The 19,755-nt window shown below is 38.8% G+C and overlaps 1 protein-coding gene across 2 annotated transcripts in view; it reads left to right on the top strand.

Annotated features, from left to right (window-relative positions):
- LOC122563087 (S-adenosylhomocysteine hydrolase-like protein 1) overlaps window positions 1-14,448 on the top strand; it is a 97,357-nt gene extending 82,909 nt beyond the window's left edge. For both annotated transcript variants that reach the window (XM_043716500.2, XM_043716501.2), the window contains exons 11-17: window positions 529-599; window positions 1,181-1,275; window positions 2,061-2,159; window positions 3,598-3,666; window positions 4,805-4,883; window positions 5,091-5,211; window positions 6,827-14,448. In XM_043716500.2, the coding sequence (XP_043572435.1) occupies window positions 529-599; window positions 1,181-1,275; window positions 2,061-2,159; window positions 3,598-3,666; window positions 4,805-4,883; window positions 5,091-5,211; window positions 6,827-6,833 (541 nt within the window). In that variant the 3' untranslated portion in view covers window positions 6,834-14,448. The remainder of the gene's footprint in view (window positions 1-528; window positions 600-1,180; window positions 1,276-2,060; window positions 2,160-3,597; window positions 3,667-4,804; window positions 4,884-5,090; window positions 5,212-6,826) is intronic.
- The last annotated feature ends 5,307 nt before the right edge of the window (window positions 14,449-19,755 follow it).

Raw genomic sequence — 19,755 nt, 5'->3', positions numbered from 1 at the left:
AAACCTCAGTGCCTCGAGCGCCAGGGACTCAGGTTTGATTCCAGCCTCAGGTGACTATCTGTGTAGAGTTTGCACATTCTCCCCATGTCTGCATGGGTTTCCTCCGGATGTTCCGGTTTCCTCCCACAGTTCAAAGATGTACAGGTTTGGTGGATTGACCATGCTAAAGAGTTCAGGGATGTGTAGGTTAGGTGCATTAGTCAGGGGAATGGGTTTGGATGGGCAATTCTACAGAGGGTCGGTGTGGACTCGTTGGGCCAAAGGCCTGTTTCCACACTGTAGGGATACTATGATTCTGTGAAAATTCACCAGGAGTGACCTAACCAAGCTTCAATACAGTTGAAGCAAGTCTTCACTACTCCTATACTTCAAACCTCATATGACAAAAGCAAAAATTCCATTAACCTTTGTGAGTTTCAAAGTTATTTGATAAAATTGTAAGTAGCTGACCTTTCTGTCAAAAGCAAAGCCTTCTCAGCCTAAGGCATTTACTGCTTTATTTTATCATGAATTTTCTTCCCCCTGTAGTATGGATGGATTTCGTGTGATGAAATTGAATGAAGTTGTACGACAGGGGGACTTGATCATTACCTGCACAGGTACTGGAGGGATGCAGTTATAGTTACAACATGCACAATGTCTTATTTAGCGACCAAGTTTACCACTGTGATTGTAAGTATTGTTTTAAAAATGAGATATGGAATGAAGAAGGTATTTAAAATGGTGACAGATATGAAAATAATTTTCTGAATGTACCTATTAGGTGTGAACTAGGTGGGTTGAGGTAGAATTTGGCAATTGTTCAGGGAAGTCTTTCTTGTGAATATTTAATTTGGTTAAAAAGCACAATTGAATGTGATTATTTTAAAAGTCACCGATGTATTGTGTTTTTCTTTTATTGCTTTCTCAATTCTTCTTTGTTATAAGAAGCAAGTGTCCAGTACATTCTGGCTAGTTGATGCATAGTAACACATGTCAAGTTGTCAAATGTTTGTTTTTTTTAATGATTAAACGATGGCAGAATTATGTTCCTCAGTCATCAACTCTGAATAGACACTCTTGTTTATAATTAACAATAATGCATTTTGTGAATTACGCTTTAGTTCATATTAATGGCATAAGTGACTGTGGCTGTACCTATTGTATAGTTTCTTTTTAAGTGGATATGTTCTATTTTTAGGTAACAAGAATGTTGTTACTAGGGAACAACTTGACCGAATGAAAAATGGTTGCATTGTCTGCAATATGGGGCATTCTAATACAGAAATTGACGTGGTAAGGTAAAATTGTAATAAACTTAGACTGCGACATTGGAACACTTGAAAAAGGATTGAAGTTATATGAAAAGAGCAAACTAAAGTATTTTGTATGTGGAGACAGCATGCAGTCTGGCACAATTGACCTGGCTCGTCCTATTTTGAGATTATTACAAGTGTGATAGAATTACAGGAGCACAGAAGGAGTCCATTGATTCCATGTCAGTGCTCCATAGAGCAATTAGTTCAGGCCTACTCCTCTGCTCAGTCCCCACAACCCTGCAAGTTTTTCTTCCTCACAAGTGCCCTCCTCTGGCAGTGCTGTGGGTCAACCAATTACTGGACTCCAACCCAAAGAAATTTGAGAAATTCTAATATACGGACATAATTGGGGTGGACCCTGGAGGCATCACTGCAACTGCTGCCTGTCTAGGTGGTGGATGTTGTAGACCTGAGCGATGCTGCTCACGAAATGTAATGAGTCTTAATTCTGTTTTTAATCTGTACCTATCTGTAATCTTTGTTTAGTAAAGTGTCTAATAATGACTGAGAATTTGATGTGATTCAGGCATGTTGAGTGTTGTTCTTATTTTGTGAAAACAAATACATTAGCATCGCAACTTGCCACCTTTTAAAAGCTTTTGCCGAAATACTAATATTGATTAAACAGAAGATTGTTTAATTTTGAATGCAAGTAATTAAACACGTAAAACAGAATGTTTTGTTCATTTTGTCCAATTGTTTTTATCGACCCATGTTCTGTAATATTTGTTTCTGCTTCTTTTTGTACACTATCTAATGCAGGCAAGCCTACGTACTCCAGAACTGACATGGGAGCGTGTACGGTCTCAAGTTGATCACGTGATTTGGCCTGATGGGAAACGTGTTGTACTTTTAGCTGAGGTTTGTGTTCTTTATTCTTCTAAAGTTAGCATCAGTACAAGAATAGCCCAAGATAGCTTTTTCCAGCTTTAAGAATGATAATATTGTGAGTACAAACAGCTGGAAATCACAACGAAGGCATTTATTTTCTCTATTACTGAAGACATTGATTTTTAATCTGGGCTTGAGGCAGCCCTCAAGCAACATTTTAGTAAGCTACAGTATTAAAAAAAAACAAACATGATGGGCACTTTAACCAATTGCTAAGAGGTGAACTTGTCCATATTAATCCACTTCTTGATTTTCCATTCCCACCCTCGCCACCATCACCACAAAGTTCACATAAAAAAGTTTACAAAATTGGAGCTTTAAGGCTGTCACTTTTAATCCTCTGAATCATGGCAAAGGCAAATGATTCCGACAGAGTTAGTTTTTAAATGCTGGCTGTGACCATTCCGGATCTTGACTCCTGTGGTTCGAGGAGTTTTGCTAACTGCCTGTTGTTTAATAGTACAGAGTGAGGCCATTCAACCTATTAGTCATGCCTGAGCGAGGGAATGAGGAGCAACAATCACGGTCTTGCAAGTTTAACTAAATAACTATGTTAGAACAGTACTGGTATCACTGAACTGTCGCTGGATCAAATTCTTGGAGCATCCTTTTGAAGACTATGGTGTCTGACAGCAGCATTTCCAGGAAGTATCTAATTAACAAGCTTATCTCTAGGACCCTAAAGACAGGAGCTGTGCTGGGCAATTGGCTAGTACCATCACTGGGAGAGTTGGATGCTGCCAGTGTAGCTGAGAGAGAGAGCGAGCATGACATCTCACGGTGTGGTCACCTTTTGAAAACATTAGTATGAATAAAAATAAAGTGTGACCACACAATAAAGCTGACAGGCCATTGTTGTAGAGGGGGAGCCATCTGTAGCATGATTCAGGGAATGAAATTTGCCATTGTAAAGATTCAGTTTTGTAGGTTTGTCATGGGAACCTTTTAGAGTTGAGATAGAAAAATCAATTTGATTTGGATAACTGCTTGGCTCCTAGTAAGTAGCATATAGGGTATGATAAAATAAAGTCTCAAAGCGGAGTGTTGGCGCTTGCTCTGGAGTGAATTCTGTGCATTGGGGTTGAGTTGGGAAACAAACTGTTCTTGAGAAATGAAAGCACTAATTAAACTGATGACACCTTGTATCATAAGATTTTCAGGAATTGTCTGGAACTTGCAGTAAAGTATTCCAGGAGACGAATTGACATTATTGCTGCTCACAAGAATTCTACTGTAGCTCATTACATGGTACCTTTGTGCATCTTTTGCATGCTTTCTATGAATCGCTTGTGATGCTTGCCAGTAACTCACTTGTCTGTCATCTGATCAAAAAAAGGTGTGTTCAGTGAACATCCATGTGCATTATAAAATTCTATTTTAACAATTCCTCTTTCTTTTCTTGCTTAAGGGTCGCCTTCTGAACTTGAGCTGTTCAACTGTTCCCACGTTTGTGCTTTCAATCACAGCGACCACTCAGGTAGGTGGCTGGATGGTCATTTCACAAAAAAAAGCCTAATTACAGTGTAGCAAAGGTCTCCTTTAATATATCAGTGGTTTATTCAGAATGCTGCTGTATTTAATCTATTTTTTTAAAAATTTTCTGGGATGTCAAGGTCACTGCCAAGGCTGACACTTGTTACTCATCCCTAACTAAACTGATTAGCTTGCTCGACCATTTTACAAGGCAGTTGAAAGTCAATCACATTGCTGTAGATCTAGCATCACATGTAGGCCAGATCAGAAAAGGATGGATGATTACCTTCTCCAAAGAATCTTGGTAAACAATCAATGATGTGGTCACCGTTGCTGAAACTAGACTTCAATTCCAGATGTATTAATTGAATTTCTAAATTCCACCAGCTATTGTGGAGAGGTTTGAACCACATCCACAGAGTGTTAACCTAAGTTTCTGGCTTGCTACTCTAGAGACATTACAAATGCATCACCATCTCCCTTCATTATTCTTACCATGTGAAACATGATGGGCTAACTTTACTCACCTCTTGGGCAGTGCTTAGACCATGAGGCCTTGGAGCAGAAATTAGGCCATTCAGGCCATCAAGTCTGCTCTATCATTCAATCATGGCTGATAGGTTTCTTCTCCCCATTCTCTCTTTTTCTCCCCATAACTCTTGATCCCCTTGATATGTAAGAACCTGTCTATCTCTGGCTTGAGTCCACTCAATAACCTGGACTCCATATCCTTTTGTGGCAATGAATTCCATACATTCACCACTCTCTGGCTGAAGAAGTTTCTCCTTATCTCTGTTCTAAACGGTCTTCCCTTTACTTCTGGTTAGAGATGATAAATCTCTTAAAATGTTACATATGACAAACATGGACAGCTGTTCAGTGATAACAGTGTGGTTAAATGAGTTCAAAAACAAGCACCAGTTTAAATTACTAGATCTCTGGCCTCCTTGTCACAAGACCTGGTGCTGGTGCGTTATCGTTACTGAAGTAGTAAATCTCTGTTTAATGGACAGTGAAGATGAGCAATAGGATTTGAGCAATGTTTTACAAAAGTGAATATTCCAGGTGAGTTGGCAAATATAAGAATTTAAACCAATCCTGTATATCATCTAAGTTCATAATCTTTGCTGATATCTTTACAGGCACTGGCTCTAATAGAGCTCTACAATGCCCCTGAGGGACGTTATAAACAAGATGTGTATCTTCTGCCTAAAAAGATGGGTATGTAGTGTTGTGTTTCACATTGTAAAGCTGCATATTAGACAAAAGGACTGCAGTAATACATTGCATAGCTTTACCATGACACTAAATAACTAGAAATTCTAGAATAGGTTTCAGAGATGCAATTTTGAGTCCCCACAGTTACTTGTATCAGTTACTCACTACTTCTAGTAATTAATTCTGTACAAAAATCTTGTTTCCTTGCAGATGAGTATGTTGCCAGTTTGCATCTGCCAACCTTTGATGCGCACTTGACAGAATTGACTGACGATCAGGCAAAATATCTTGGCCTGAACAAAAATGGACCTTTCAAGCCTAATTACTACAGGTACATTTGTGTATAATGTATCTTCATTGCATGTATTTATTGAAATTGTTTAAGATTCACCATGTGATAATGACTTGAAGAAATAAAATTGCTCCTGAGCATAAGATTCTGGCATTGCAAAAAAATTGAACATCTTGTGGTTTTCTGTGTATAAATCTTCCATTGCTGTTGTGACTCTGAGTCATAGAGATGTACAGCATGGAAGCAGACCTTTCGGTCCAACTCGTCCAGGCTGAGCAGATATTCCAACCTAATCTAGTCCCACCTGCCAGCACCCAGCCCATATCCCTCCAAACCCTTCCTATTCGTATACCCATCCAGATGCTTTTTAAATGTTGCAATTGTACTGACAGCCCATTCCACACAGACACCACCCTCTGCACGAAAAAATTGCTCCTTTGGTCTCTTTTATATGTTTCCCCTCTCACCCTAAACCTATTCCCCCTGGTTCTGGACACTCCCACCCAGGGAAAAAAACCTTGTTTATTTACCCTATCCATGCCCCTCATGATTTTATAAACCTCTATAAGGTCACCCCTCAGCCTCTGACACTCCAGGGAAAACAGCCCAGCCTGTTCAGCCTCTCCCTGTAGCTCAAGTCCTCCAACCCTGGCAACATCCTTGTAAGTTGTTTCTGAATCCTTTCAAGTTTCACAACATCTTTCCGATAGAAAGGATACCAGAATTGCACGCAATATTCCAATAGTGACCTAACCAATGTCCTGTACAGCTGCAACATGACCTCCCAACTCCTGTACTCCATACTCTGACTAATAAAGGAAAAAGCACCAAATGCCTTCTGATGTGTGACGGTCCTTCATTGACAGAAGTCCAAATATTAAATTTTACCTTTTACTTTATCAGTGTAGTATTTTAACTTTTACTTTATCAGAAAGCATTATGTCAGCATGTGCTTGACATAATGCTTTCCTTCAGAAATTTGAATATTCACAAAATAATGGCCAGTTCCCCCATTTAGCATCTGAAACCATTGGATTAACTGAAGAATTCCTGAAAGAACTGACATCCTCATTCAGTGACTAATACCAAGTCTACAGAGAATTCTGACGCCCAGGCTCACCTCATCATGTGGAAATCGTGTTACAGAGGGTGGAAAATATTAACACACAGATTTATTAAATAAACTGGTGGAAACATTTGAAGCATTGAGTTGCACCACACACTGCAAGCATCGCTGTACCAAAATAAACCAAAAACTCCCAGGTCATTCTATTTAACCTGTAAACTTTTGTGAAGTTACCTGCAGGGGGGACATTATGTTTGAACAGCAGCATTTGTATTGGTACTAAATCGGCAGTTAATGCTCCGTGCCATGTTCCAGTTTCCTTACATTACTCAGCTATCTTATGCTATCAGTTACATCGTATACTTTATAATCCTTAATTGCTTGGTCAGTAATCAAATGACTGTAATAAAAAAAAAATACTTTTTGCTTCGCCTACAGATTTAGGTTTAGCAATTTTTCATGTAAGGAGTAGAATTATAAGTAAATTTTATCTGCGTTTAAATGAAAGAGGCAGAACTTATACATATGATAGCCATTAACAGAATTTTCAAGATAACTGTTCATACAACGGTTCTTTTCCCTTTGAAGGTATTAGATGGAGCAGAACCAAAACGATCCGAAGAAGGACCAACTTGTCTGAAACCTCAGTAGAAGAATGTATAGTAGGAGCTAGCCTAGCTGTTTAAATGCTCAACAAACATATTCAAAGAGCATTTCTGCAACCCTAGGCATCTTATTCCTTTATCAGCCTGGTTTTTTTGCTTGCATTTTCTTTTCTATACTCCTTCAATTATAAATGATTGTTTTGATTTTCTAATTTACTGCCGGGAGAGGTAGCTGTCATGTTATATTGTGATAGCACAGTCTCCACGAAATCACTTGAGCCTGTATATGATTGATGTGCAAACAAGTAGTACTGTAATAATTTAAAGAAAATCTTTATTTGTCTGCTTCGTCTTTCCTATTTTGTTTTAGTATAGAACCTGAGCTTTAAGCTCAATTCAAAATGTTCCAAAGGATTCTCTTGTTTTAACTTTTTTTTAAAGAAATCTTTTCATGGAGGCAATCAAAACCAATTTGGTATTTGCCATTGTAGTTGTATGATACTCATGTTTTTTCAGGAACCAGTGCTGACTGTAATAAATGATGAGTATCAACTTTTAAACAAACCTGATTCAGTACTAAACTATTGTAAATATCACTGTGTAGCCAAAAAAAATGTGAATGGTTTTGTCCATGCAGAATTTGAGTTCACCTCTCTTTCATGCAATGCTCGCCTTACTTATGCGTTTTAATATATTGACACCACTCGATGTTAAACTTCAGGATACAAATTATTACCAATCAGGCAAGTAAAATTAGAAGCATACATCTAGCGATTTAACAGAGAGCATAATTTAAGGTGTCAGTGTTCTAATTCTAGGTGGTTACATTTTGACAGAATCCTATTAGAGCAAGTTTATCATAAGATTGTGCCAAATGGAGTTTGTGGTGACAAGCATGAATTTCTGGTTGAGTCTCGATAGCTTCATATTCCACAAACACTTGCTGTATAACAAACAAACCAAGCATTTCTGCAATTATGTACTTCTGTGATAAGGCTTTTTATTTTGCAAATGCTTTTTTTTTGGACCATGAACAAACACTGGATTCTGTTGGTGACCTCTCTCTTAATACTTGTGGGTTTTGTGCCAATGAGCCTGTCTAAGGTTGTATACCCAACAGTGGGACCAGAAAATACTTTCACTCCAGTTACGTGAAAAAGATATATTTTAAAAAAAAGAATAAAGAATTTAAAAATCACTGTAGAAACATGACCAATTTTTTGATCAAAATTTGCTTCTGTGTTGTCTTATGGGCATTTGCCTGAGTGAGGATATTTTGATTTGATAAATTTGAATCACATGATATTAAATCTTAAATGGGAAACATTAGAACTCTGATGAAATGTGCTTCCTATTTTGTGTTCTTTTGTATTTTAATGTTGGATTATTGTACAGGAAAGGAGGAGCGAGTAAATCTCCCTTACAATATTTTTATGATTGCCATTGTCGGAGTTAGGAGTAACATGCAAAACTAACTTACTATATCTGATTTACGATTTTAAAGAATGAGTACATGGAGAGCTCATTCTGAACATCACTTTCTGGGAGGAGTTATTAAATCAGGCCCGCTGCTTTCCACTCTTCCTTCATTGCCCTGCAAATCTTGCTTTTAAAAATATCTATCAATTTGTTTGAAAAGCTTCTATTCAACTAGGTTTCAATTTATACACCACGCTCCAGATCAAAAGCAACAGCTTTTTTTTTTTAAAAAAGCTTTGTTTCTCCCCACCAACCCAAGATATTAATCTGCTTCCCTTGCTGAATTTACAAGCCTTTTCTGATTGGTCTAACCCAGCCTTTCCTAAAAATGTTTTGACCATGCTTTATTCTTGTGGATTTCTTTTCATGATGTGGACACACAAACACTCTGTTTCTATTGCCACCACTACAAAAATAGGTTGTTGGGCACTATTCTGTCATGGGCCGTGAAGCACATTGCTAAATGAGGAATTTGGAGTGTGGAATGAATTGGTGCCTTTAAACAGTGGGGTACTGGACTTGTGTCTGTCCTTGTTGGGAAAGAGGTTATTTGATCTTGAGTACTAAGTATATATGTTTTTGAAGGCTTTCTGTCATGAGGGAAACAAAGCAGCAGTCTTACCAACCGTGCCAATGATGAGAGGTCAGTTGTTGAGATGTCTGATGCACAGAGCCCTAAGGATTAAAGTAGGGCATAAAGGCATGGTGGTGAACATTAGTAGACCAATCTTGCTTTTAAATTAGGAATTCTTGACTATAGAAATACGAGATGATATTGTACCTCCAACTTTGATTAATAATAAATGTAGCTATCTTCCCCTCCATCATACATGCTGTGTTACTGGACAAATTAACTGACTCCTTGCAGTCCTATTTCAGTGTCAACATCAAGTAAATAATTCTTTTTAATTACCAGCAAACAAAGTGGCATTTTAACTTTACCCTGTGTGTATTGAAGTTTAATATTCGATGAAGGCTAATGGATTAAACCCTGTGGAAAAATTTGCGTGTATCTCTAAAGATATTAATTTATCAGTGGCGTTGATAAGTGCTCCTGCTTTGGCTGTGATGTCCCTTTGTTTCCAAAACTATTCAGATACCCTCAGGAGAAAGTAAAAGAGGAGGTGGCAAGAGAATGGTTTAGTGGATTAGCCATTTTGCCTTTATGTCAAAAGCATGAGAGGAAATCTAATTGAAGTACAGAAGATGCTGAAGGGGATTGATGAATTCGACATAGTGATGTTTTCTCATGGGGCAATCTAGAATGACCATATTACCGTGGTTCAGAATTCCAATCGAGAACAATGTACAACTTTCTCCAGTACATCAATGACATCATAAGCACTGCTTCCCCCTCTCGTCCAGAATTGGAAAAATTTAACTATGTTGCTTCCACCTGCTTTCACCTTCACCTGGTCCATCTCTGACTCTTCCCTTCCCTTCCCTTCCTCAACACCTGTTTCCATTTTAGGGGATAGGCTGGCCACTAAAAACTACCGACAAACTCTCAAACTCCCACAGTTACCTTGACTATATATTCTCACATCCTGCTTCCTGTAAAGGTTCTATTCCATTCTCCCAGTTCCTCGTCCTGTTCCATTTGTTCTGAAGATACAAGCTTCGACAAGAGGGGCCTCCGAAATGTCCACCTTCTTCCTTAACTGAGGATTCTGCAGCATCATAGTTGATAGGGCCCTCAGGCAGATCTGACCAATTTCTTGCATTTTTGGCCTTCACCCCCTCTCTTCCCTCTCAAACAGCATTAAGGTCCCCCTTGTCCTCATTTACCATCTCAAGAGCATCTCCATTCGTTGGATCATTCGCCATAGTTTCTACTACCTCCAGAGCAATGCCACCATCAGACACACAGTTCCCTCCCTTCCATTGTCAGATTTCAGTAGGGACCATTCCCTTCAGGACTCTCTGGTCCACTCCTCCTTCACTCCCAATATAACCCCAAACCTCCACAGCACCATCTCCTGCAGTCGCAGAAAGTCTAACACCTGCCTGTTTACTTCCTCAGTTCTCACTGTCCAAGGCTCCAGACCTTTTCTGCTAAAGCTGCACTTTAATCAATCTAGTCTACTGCATTCACTGCTCTCAGTATGGTCTCCTCTACTTTGGGGAAACAGTGCAGACTGGGTTGATTGCTTTACACAACACTTAACCTTTTGTGCAAACAGAAGGTTTCAGCTTCCTGTTGCCTGCCACTTCAACACAATACCGTGTTCTTTGGTCACCATTTCTGACTCTGGCTTGCGGCAGTGCTCCAGCAAAGCTCAGCACAAGCTGGTAGAACAGCATCTCATTTTCCACATAGGAACTCTGCAGCCTTCTGGATTTAATATCAAATTCAATCATTTTAGAATTTGAGGAATCTTCTCCCATTTCCTCATCCTTAACCCTCACACACCAGGCCTTGTCATCACACGAACTGCTACCACACACAACCCATTGTCAGCTATTGATCGTCCCCATTAGCAGCTTTTCATTCTCCTAGATTTATCTTTACCCACTCCTTTGTCCAACTGTTTACCTCCCACTTTGGCCTCTATTTCCACCTATGGCTTACACTCCCAACCTTCTCCCCCACCTCATCTTCTGCACAAATATCCACTTTTTTTTTCTAGCTACTGTCACTTCTGGAAGAGGGTCACTGGACCTGAAATGTTAACTGATTTCTCTACACTGATGCTGCCGGACCTGCTGAGTTTTTCCAGCAATTTCTGTTTTGGTTTCTAGAGTGAGTGGACATAGTTTTAGGACAAGGGACAGCAGATTTAAAACAGATGAGTAGCAATTACTTCTCTCAGGGTTGTGAATCTCTGGAATTCACTCTCCCAGAGTGTGGTGGATGCCAGGACATTGAGTAAATTTAAGGAGGAGATAAGCATCTTTAATTAGTACTGGATTGAGGGGTTGTTAGGAGCAGCAGCAAAGTGGAGTTGAGGCGGAGGTGAGATCAGCCGTGGTTGTATTGAATGGTAGAGCAGGTTCATGGGGATGAATTGCCTACACCGCTTGTAGTTCATATGCTCTTAGTATCTGTCTCCTTATTATATTACTGACCAAAAAGAAACAAGGTTTACTAATTAAACCCACCCCTATACTTCAGTCAGTAGGCAGTTTCTGTTTTAATAAATTATTTTGAAGGTTTGGCTGGCTGGCTGCTATAGTACTGTTAACATCTTTCAGCCTAATCAGTACTTTTCTTGGTATATCTGTGAAAGATTATTTCTATTAGAATTTCTTTGTGCTTTAAGGATTGTTTACTTGTATTGAAGTGATTTTTAAAAAAAAAACTCAACTTAAGTATAGGTCATACAACTCAGTCTTGTATCAGATTTGTTCGTGATACCAATTTCTTCTAAGTAGGATTTTTGAACTCCTTGTATCTATGCGGTATGTGTAAATGTAAATCCCAATGAAGAACCATGATAACTAATACAGAAACAGGTTTGCAACAACCTTACAGAGCTGGAGAAATGGATTATTTCATGCAGCTGTTTCTTGTACAGGTGTGAGATGGAGGTTAGTAAAGCATGGCCCAGGATGATCAACATTTCGTAAAGCATGACGACTCCAAATGTGTTTACAAATGACTAATTTGGTCTTTTCCTGTTGAAGTCCTCAAAGACCCATTTTTAACAGTACTGTAGGAGCCAATACATAGAATAATTCTCCACAGTGGCTCATTATAAGTGACCAGGTTTCCTTCTAGTAACTATCACTGGCAATATTGGCAGACACACCTCAGCAATGCACCCTCTACTTGAATCCTCAAGCCTAAACGCGTACGAACCAAATGTGATGACAGCTCAGTAAGCACTGAGGATATCCCTCCTTTCCATGGTTCTCCCCATAGACATCCTAAGATTTGAGCAGGAGTAGACCAAACCACTTCAAGCAGCTCTCCCATTTAATATACTTCAGCTTCCACTCCACTTTTGTATGTTTTTATGATATTCTTGATTCCTTTTAGAGTCTTATCAATCTAGGCCTTGAATATAACTCACTGAACACCCACAGCCCTCTAGTGTAGATAATTCAAAAACAGAATTGTGTCCAGAACTTGATAATCTAATCCTGTGATTAAAAGTTAAAGATTTTGAAAAAAAATCAAAATTGAGAACAGGAAGGCTTCTCCACATGAAGTATATGTTTGTAGTGGCACAATGGCTTAGTGATTAGCACTACTGCCTCACAGCTCCAGGGTCCCAGGTTCAATTATAGCCTCAAGTGACTGTCTGTGTGGAGTTTGCACATTCTCCCCGTGTCTGCGTGGGTTTCCTCCGGGTGCTCCGGTTTCCTCCCACAGTCCAAAGATGTGCAGGTCAGGTGGATTGGTCATGCTAAATTGCCCATAGTGTTAGATGCATTAGTCAGAGGGAAGTGGGTCTGGGTGGGTCTCTCTTCAGAGGATTGGTGTGGACTTGTTGGGCTGAAGGGCCTATTTCCATACTGTAGGGAATCTAATCTAATAAAATATAAGGTCATGGGGCATACAGGCAGTTAATTCTCTATTGTGGTTTTGATCAGAAAATCAATATTGCTGACCAAACCAATTCAGTAATATACTCTATCATTTGTTATTATTGAAAATCTCATTAAATACTCATTAATGAAGGATAGTCAAGAAATGGGAGAAACAGGTTTTGTGAATTTAGTTGGTGCTACCCATTGACTATCATTAGTTTATATATGAAAATTGTGGTCGTGAAGCAGCAGGTATAACTGAGGGAACAGAATTGGTTTTGCTGTGGCTGTTGTTTTCAAATCTTAATTGGAGACCTGTTAATTGATAAAAGTTGGAGAAATCCATTGCTTTAAATTCTACAGCATTTTGATAAAATTAAAAATAACTTGTGCTTGTTTTGTAAGACATCGTTTATACCTTTTAGGGTCATCAACACTTGCATCACAGAGTAGTGACAAAATAATGAAACATGAACAGAAATTGCTAGAGAAACTCAGCAGGCCTGGCAGCATCTGCGTACAGAAAACAGAGTCCAGTAACCCTCTGGTGACTGGTCACTGGACTCTAAACTGAAACTATGCTTACTGTCCAAGGATGCTGCTAGGCCTGCTGAGTTTCCCCAGCACTTTCCGTTTTTGTTTCAGGTTTTCAGCATCTTCTCAGCTCTGTTCTATTTTAGTGACAAAATAATACCGGGCTTGTAAGAATAATATTGCACACTCATACCATATACTTTACAGGAGGTTAACCAAAGCATTCAGAATATGTTTTCTTTCGATAAATCTCCATTCAATATTCTGATTTTTGTCCCCTGGCACTAAAGCATTGTCTGTGCAGGATAAAATTGATATTGTTCAGGCAAACTCGAAAATAAACCAAATAATAGTCACAACAGTCTGTGCTGTTCATTGAAGTATTATCATGCATTCTTCACAATAATGAAACCTTGTCTTTTATGATTTAAACTTTAATAAATATATAATAAATGAGAAAATTAGCTTACTACCTTGCTGGTGGTAGTCAATTTGTGGGTTAATTTGGAATGGAAGATTGCCACATATAATGTGTGCAAGCAATGCAATCATCATGGTTTAATGTTAACTTTAGTATCTGCAGAATTGTAACTGTGAATTTGGTGATCTAACCTTCTCTGACAATTTGAATTATATATGCTGGATGAATATAGAACAGCCAGTGAAGACAATAGAAAAATGGGAAGGGGATGGACACTGCCACGGATAGATAATTTTTTTTTGCTTTCTGTAACCACATCAATTAGAGGTAGTTAAAGACTGTCTCTGTCTCTGTAGTACAGTGTAACCTCTGCAAATGCAAAGTCACTGTTGTCATCGGATTAGTCGATAATTTAAATAGTGGTTCTCACTAGTACTACTTATTGTTTTCAACCTGATTTCGCAAAAGATAAGGCAATTGCTTATAAACTTAAAAGACCACTGGGTGAAATCGAAGAGGAGTCTTCCTCCATTTCAGCTATTTAAGCAATACTTGGAATGTTGAAAGTAGAGAACACATACGACTCTACATATTATTTGATAATTTTCTATTGCATACAACCTTTTTCATTGCTGTACTATGAAGAAAAGTAGATGAAAAATGTCATTAATCTAATAAAGGTCTCCTGAAAACTATTATGTTTCATATGCATTTGTCTTTTCTGAAAGTTCAAAACATTCAAAAATTTTTTTCTTGTTCTATGTCAGTGCTCTGAAACTGAAAATCACATAGCGTTCAAAGTGGAAGCACTGTGATCAAAAGTTAAGATAACCTGCTAACCCAAATCTATATTGGTAATAGACTTTGATAAAGGCTGTATCAACCATGAAGGTCAAATGCATTTTGTACTCCAATATATTTTATGGCAGCACTTGATTTCCTGTTGCTCATGTTTACTGCTCAGCAGAAATGTGTTGCTGGATTTACCCATTATCCAAGCAGCAACTTTGTGTACTGTATTACCTCAATAATTAATGTAAGGTTAGGAAGTGTGAACCTTATTAATTTTAACATTTATGGTATTTATTAACATACAAGCTTTATTCACTCCAGGAAACTTAATGATTTTGGTGTTTTGGGATATTTCGAGAGGCATAAAGCACTAAAGAGGTGAATTTAGTTTATTATTTTAATTTTTGAAATGCTTAAGAAGCAAGTAACAATTTTTGTAAATATTTTTGAGAAAAGATTTTAAATTTTTTACAAAATTATAAAATCACTACAAAGCAGTATAATAATAATATTCTAACAACAATAACAGTAAATAAACTACTCTTCTCCACAAACCACTGAGGAGAGAGAGAAAAACAAATCTACGCAACTATAATTCAATAAGTAACTTAAAAAAAACTAAATTAAACTGAGTTGAACTAAGGCAAATTAAATTACATTAAGTTACCAGACTCCGCGCAATCCCAGCAAAGCTCTCCAACACCAGGAGCTTCAGTAGGCTTACCTGTATTTGTTTGGAATTCTTCCTCCCAGGAGCCCCTGGCTTGCCAGACATAGCCCTCATGACTACACAAAGGCTCCAACCAATATAGCCAACAGGTCTGCATCTATATAGGCCAAGAAAAGCTTCATTTTCTGTTGCACCATACTCTTAAGGAAGTCCAGGGGGATGTGCTCCAAAACTTACCTACACCACGGAAGCTGCAATTTGGCAAGCTTAATAAGAGGCCACCTGTAATGCCAGATGAAAATTCGAGCCAACTATTAAGCCTCCATAGCGCTTGACTGGGCAGCATCAAAGGGAGCATTTGTATGGGATATAATAAACGATGGAGAACATTCATTTGGACTAGAGCCATTCTACCCAACCAGGCTATCGGAAGATCCTCCCAGCACCGAAGGTCCTGTCTTATCTTCTGTAGCGACTGCACAAAGGTAGCCTTATATAATTGATCAACGGGTGGGGTGATAAAAATGCCTAAATGCAAGATACCTCCCTGTGACCACCTGAAAGGGAAATGAGTTCCACCCACAAGTTCAGATATTCTGATAAAGCTTCCCCACAGGCATGGCCTCCGACTTCATGAAATTGATTTTATATCCCAAGAAAGAACCAAATAACTCAATCATTCGTATTAACCAGGGCACAGATATCATTGAATCAGTTAAAAAGTGAAGAACGTCATCCGCATAAAGGGTGATCTTATGCCTGCCTGACCCTACCTCTGGGGTGGTTCTATTGGGGTCTCTGCCAATGGCTCAATCAACAATGTAAATAGTAGCGGTGAAAGGGGACACCCTTGTCAGTTGCCTCTACCAGTACTAAAATTGTCAGACCATATACCATTAGTGAGAATGCTGTTTTCGGGTCACTATATCATACTGCCACCACCTGGCAAAAACCGCCAGTACATAAAAGAGGTACAGCCACTCCTCTCAGTCAAATGCTTTCTCTGCAGCCAGGGAGACTACCAAGCCCAGAATTGACCCTTGCTGGTATATGTACCTGGGCCATGTTTAATACTCTTCTAATATTATTAGAACACCTGTGCCCCTTAATAAAACCTGTCTGGTCCTCCTTTATGAAGAAGGATAAAACACTCTCCAACTTCAATGCCAGCATTTTTGACAAAACTTTAAAATCCATGTTCAATAACCATATGGGCCTGTATGAAGTACAATCTTCTGAGGCTTTCCCTCTCGACAATAAGAGAAATATTTGCTTCTCTCAGAGAGGATGGGAGGTAGTCCTGTATGAATAATTGTACATATCCAACAGTGGCCCGGCCAGCATGTTTATAAACTCCTTGTAAAACTCACTTTGAAATCTGTCTGGGCAGGGCGCTTTACCACTCTGGAGCTACCTCACCGCCTCCTGTTTTCCTTCAATTGTCAGAGGGGGATTTAAAAGAGACACATTCTGAAGTTACACCTGGGAGGTCCAGGGTCTTAAAAAAAAACTCCATCTTCACCAATCTGTCCTTCTAGTCTCTGACCTGCACAGCTCAGAGTAGAACTTCCTGAATGCTGCGTTAATCATTTTGGTGTCACAAGTGAGAGTATCAGCAGTCTGCAATAACATTCTTAGTTCCTCTACAAATCATCTTGTCAGTTTGTTTCCACTTCAATTACTTTTGCACTTTATCCCTGGAGAATTTGCAGTATTTATTTATATCTCTCCAGAAGCTATCTAATATTAAATATATGGACTTTTAAAAAATCATTTTGCACAGAGTAGATCTGTAGTTAATAAAGTTTATAAATCTCTCGCGAGCACAAACATTAATGTCGTAAAATTGCATCCCAAATCACACGTAACTTAGAATTTAGTACTTGAACCATATCCAATTTTTAAAAGACGTTTTAATTATTGTTATACTCCAGTTTTTTTTAATCTAATTTCTGCCTGGACATGTGGTCTGCCATCTTCTGTGATGAGATTCTATGACTCCATACTTCCCCATCCATCATTTCAGTACAAACATTAAAGTTCCTCCTAGTTTCGAAACCTTCATCAATTTTGCTGAGATTTGTTTAAGAAGTGAATGTAATTTCCCTTATTCATAATTTTATTTAATTTCTAATTTGAGTTCAAACTTGCTACACTGAGAACTGGGTATCTCATTTAATTAGTTCTTTTAAAACTACTTGAAGGAAAAGATAGGCAGGTGGAACCATTTTTATTTGCTGCTAATTTGTTCTCGCTTGTCCTAGCAATATTTCTACAATCTGAGACACTTATGGGATGAGGACATCACTGGCTGGCCACTATTTTATTGCCCGTCCCTAGTTGCCCTTGAGAAGGTGGTGGTGAGATGCCATCTTGAACCACCGCAGTCCATCTGCTGTAGGTTGACCTACAGTGCCCTCTGGGAGGGAATTCCAAGATTTTGACTCAGCGACAGTTGGTCCATTTTTTGAAGTATGAAAGAATATTAGCCTCTTCAAATGAGTTTTTTGAATGTTTGAGCACTAAGTTAGAAAAGTCAAACTACTTGGGTAAGCAGTGCATCTAACGTATACAAAACTATACATTTAGTGTGCAATTTTAGTTAAGCTTAGATACTTGCAATGAAACAAAAGATGTTATAAAGTATATAAGTGTTCTGTAATGCATTAGAAATGATTTTATTGTATTGATACTTCAGCTCATTTTTAAAGATGAAAGACTTTTGATTCTGTCTTGGGAAGTTAGGATATTTCACGATTTTGTGCAAAACAAGGTTTGATAACAGAAACATTCTAACAGATATTAAAATTGTTCAGGAGGTGAAGGTGCTGGGCCACCTCCATCGCCAAACCCTAACTGCTGGACACCTGAAAGAAGAATGCCTCATCTTCCGCCTTGGGACCCTGCAACTACACGAGATCAATGTGGATTTGACCAGTTTCCTCATTTGTCCTCCCTCCATCGTCTTTCCCATCTATCCGCTCCACCCTCCTCTCTGACCTATCACCTTCTCCCCCACCTTCATCTACCTATTGCATGCTCAGCTACCGCCAGCCCCAGCCCCATCTCCCTCCCATTTAATCTCTCAGACACCCAGCCCACAAGCCTTATTCTTGATGAAGGGCTTATGCCCAAAACTTCAATTCTCCTGCTCCTTGGATGCTGCCTGACCTGCTGTGCTTTTCCAGCACCACACTCTCAACATTAAAATTGTTCAGCCAAATTTTTACCCTGCGCTCTTACGATGTACAATTTCAAAGAAGAGTAGTTGAGTGGCATGACTAATATTATTGGCTAATGAACCTTGCCAAAAATGATTATTTGGTTGTTATCACGTAGCAGTTTGAGGAGGCTTTACAACAGCAGCTGCAATTCGAAGCAGTATCATTGTTCCCAGGTCCTTAAAGTGTGATAAAAATGCAAAGTTTTAACTCATGTCTAAATGCACTAATCATGCAATTTGAAGACATTTCAAATGAAGTTTAAATAAACTCCTTTTGGACTTTAACTCAGTTTTGGTCCATTTTTATAATGGATATATCATCTTTAGCGAGAAAACAGAAACAGGAGACATGCAGAAGAAACAAGTTAAAAGCAGGAGCAGGACTTTCAGCTTTTCAAACCTACTCTGCAATCAAATAAGTTCATGGTTGATCTGATTGTAACCCCAAATCCACATGCCTGTCTAACATTTCACTCCCTTGCTTAACAGGAATGTCTGTCTTTGCCTTAAATATTCAAGGACCTTCCTTCCACCATCTCGTGACCTTCAGGAAATTTTATTGCCTCGACTCAGATTTTTAAACTGACTTCTAGTGCTAGATTCTCCCATAAGAGCAAATCTCCCCTCTCCATCTGAAATGTCCCAGGGTTGATGTTATAATTAAGTCACCTTCCTCTTGTAAACTTTAGTGAATGCAAGCCTCGCCTCACCCAGCCTTTCCTCCTAATACTCTCACCCTGCCACTAATCCTGCTTTGAACTACAACTAACACATTTATACCCTTAAATAAATTGACTGATGTGGTGCACGGTACTGCAGATGCAGCCTCAGAAGTGCCATATATAACTGCAGCCTAAAATCCCTATTGTTGTGTTCTATTCCCCTTGCAATTCATGACCACGTTGCACTAGGGTTCCTAATTACTAGTTGTACCTGCAAGTTAACATATGGCTATTTGTGCATGAGGGCACCCAGATTCCTCTGCATCTGAGCTCTGCAATCGGTCTTCATTATATTATATGCTCCTTTTTCCTTCTTAAAAAGTACCAATTGGGTCACATTAAATCATCATGGATCTATGAAAGGGAAATCATACTGGACAAACCAAGAGTTTTTTCTGACAAAGTATCTAGAAGTCTAGCTGGAGAAGCAACAGATGTGTGTTTGGATGTTCAGAAAGCTTTTGACAAAGGCCCACATCAGAGGTTATAGTGTATACCAATTCTTAATTCAGGCTTTGATTTATCAGACAGGAAACAAAGTCAGAACAAATGGGTCATTTTCAGGCTGCAAGGCATTGATAAATGATATACCACA

This window comes from Chiloscyllium plagiosum, unplaced genomic scaffold (assembly GCF_037043375.1).
Source record: "Chiloscyllium plagiosum isolate Xiang-an unplaced genomic scaffold, Cpla_swu_hap1 HiC_scaffold_26, whole genome shotgun sequence".
NCBI lineage: Eukaryota > Metazoa > Chordata > Chondrichthyes > Orectolobiformes > Hemiscylliidae > Chiloscyllium > Chiloscyllium plagiosum.
Note: the sequence above shows the minus strand (reverse complement) of the source record. Positions and strands in the feature narration are given on the sequence as shown.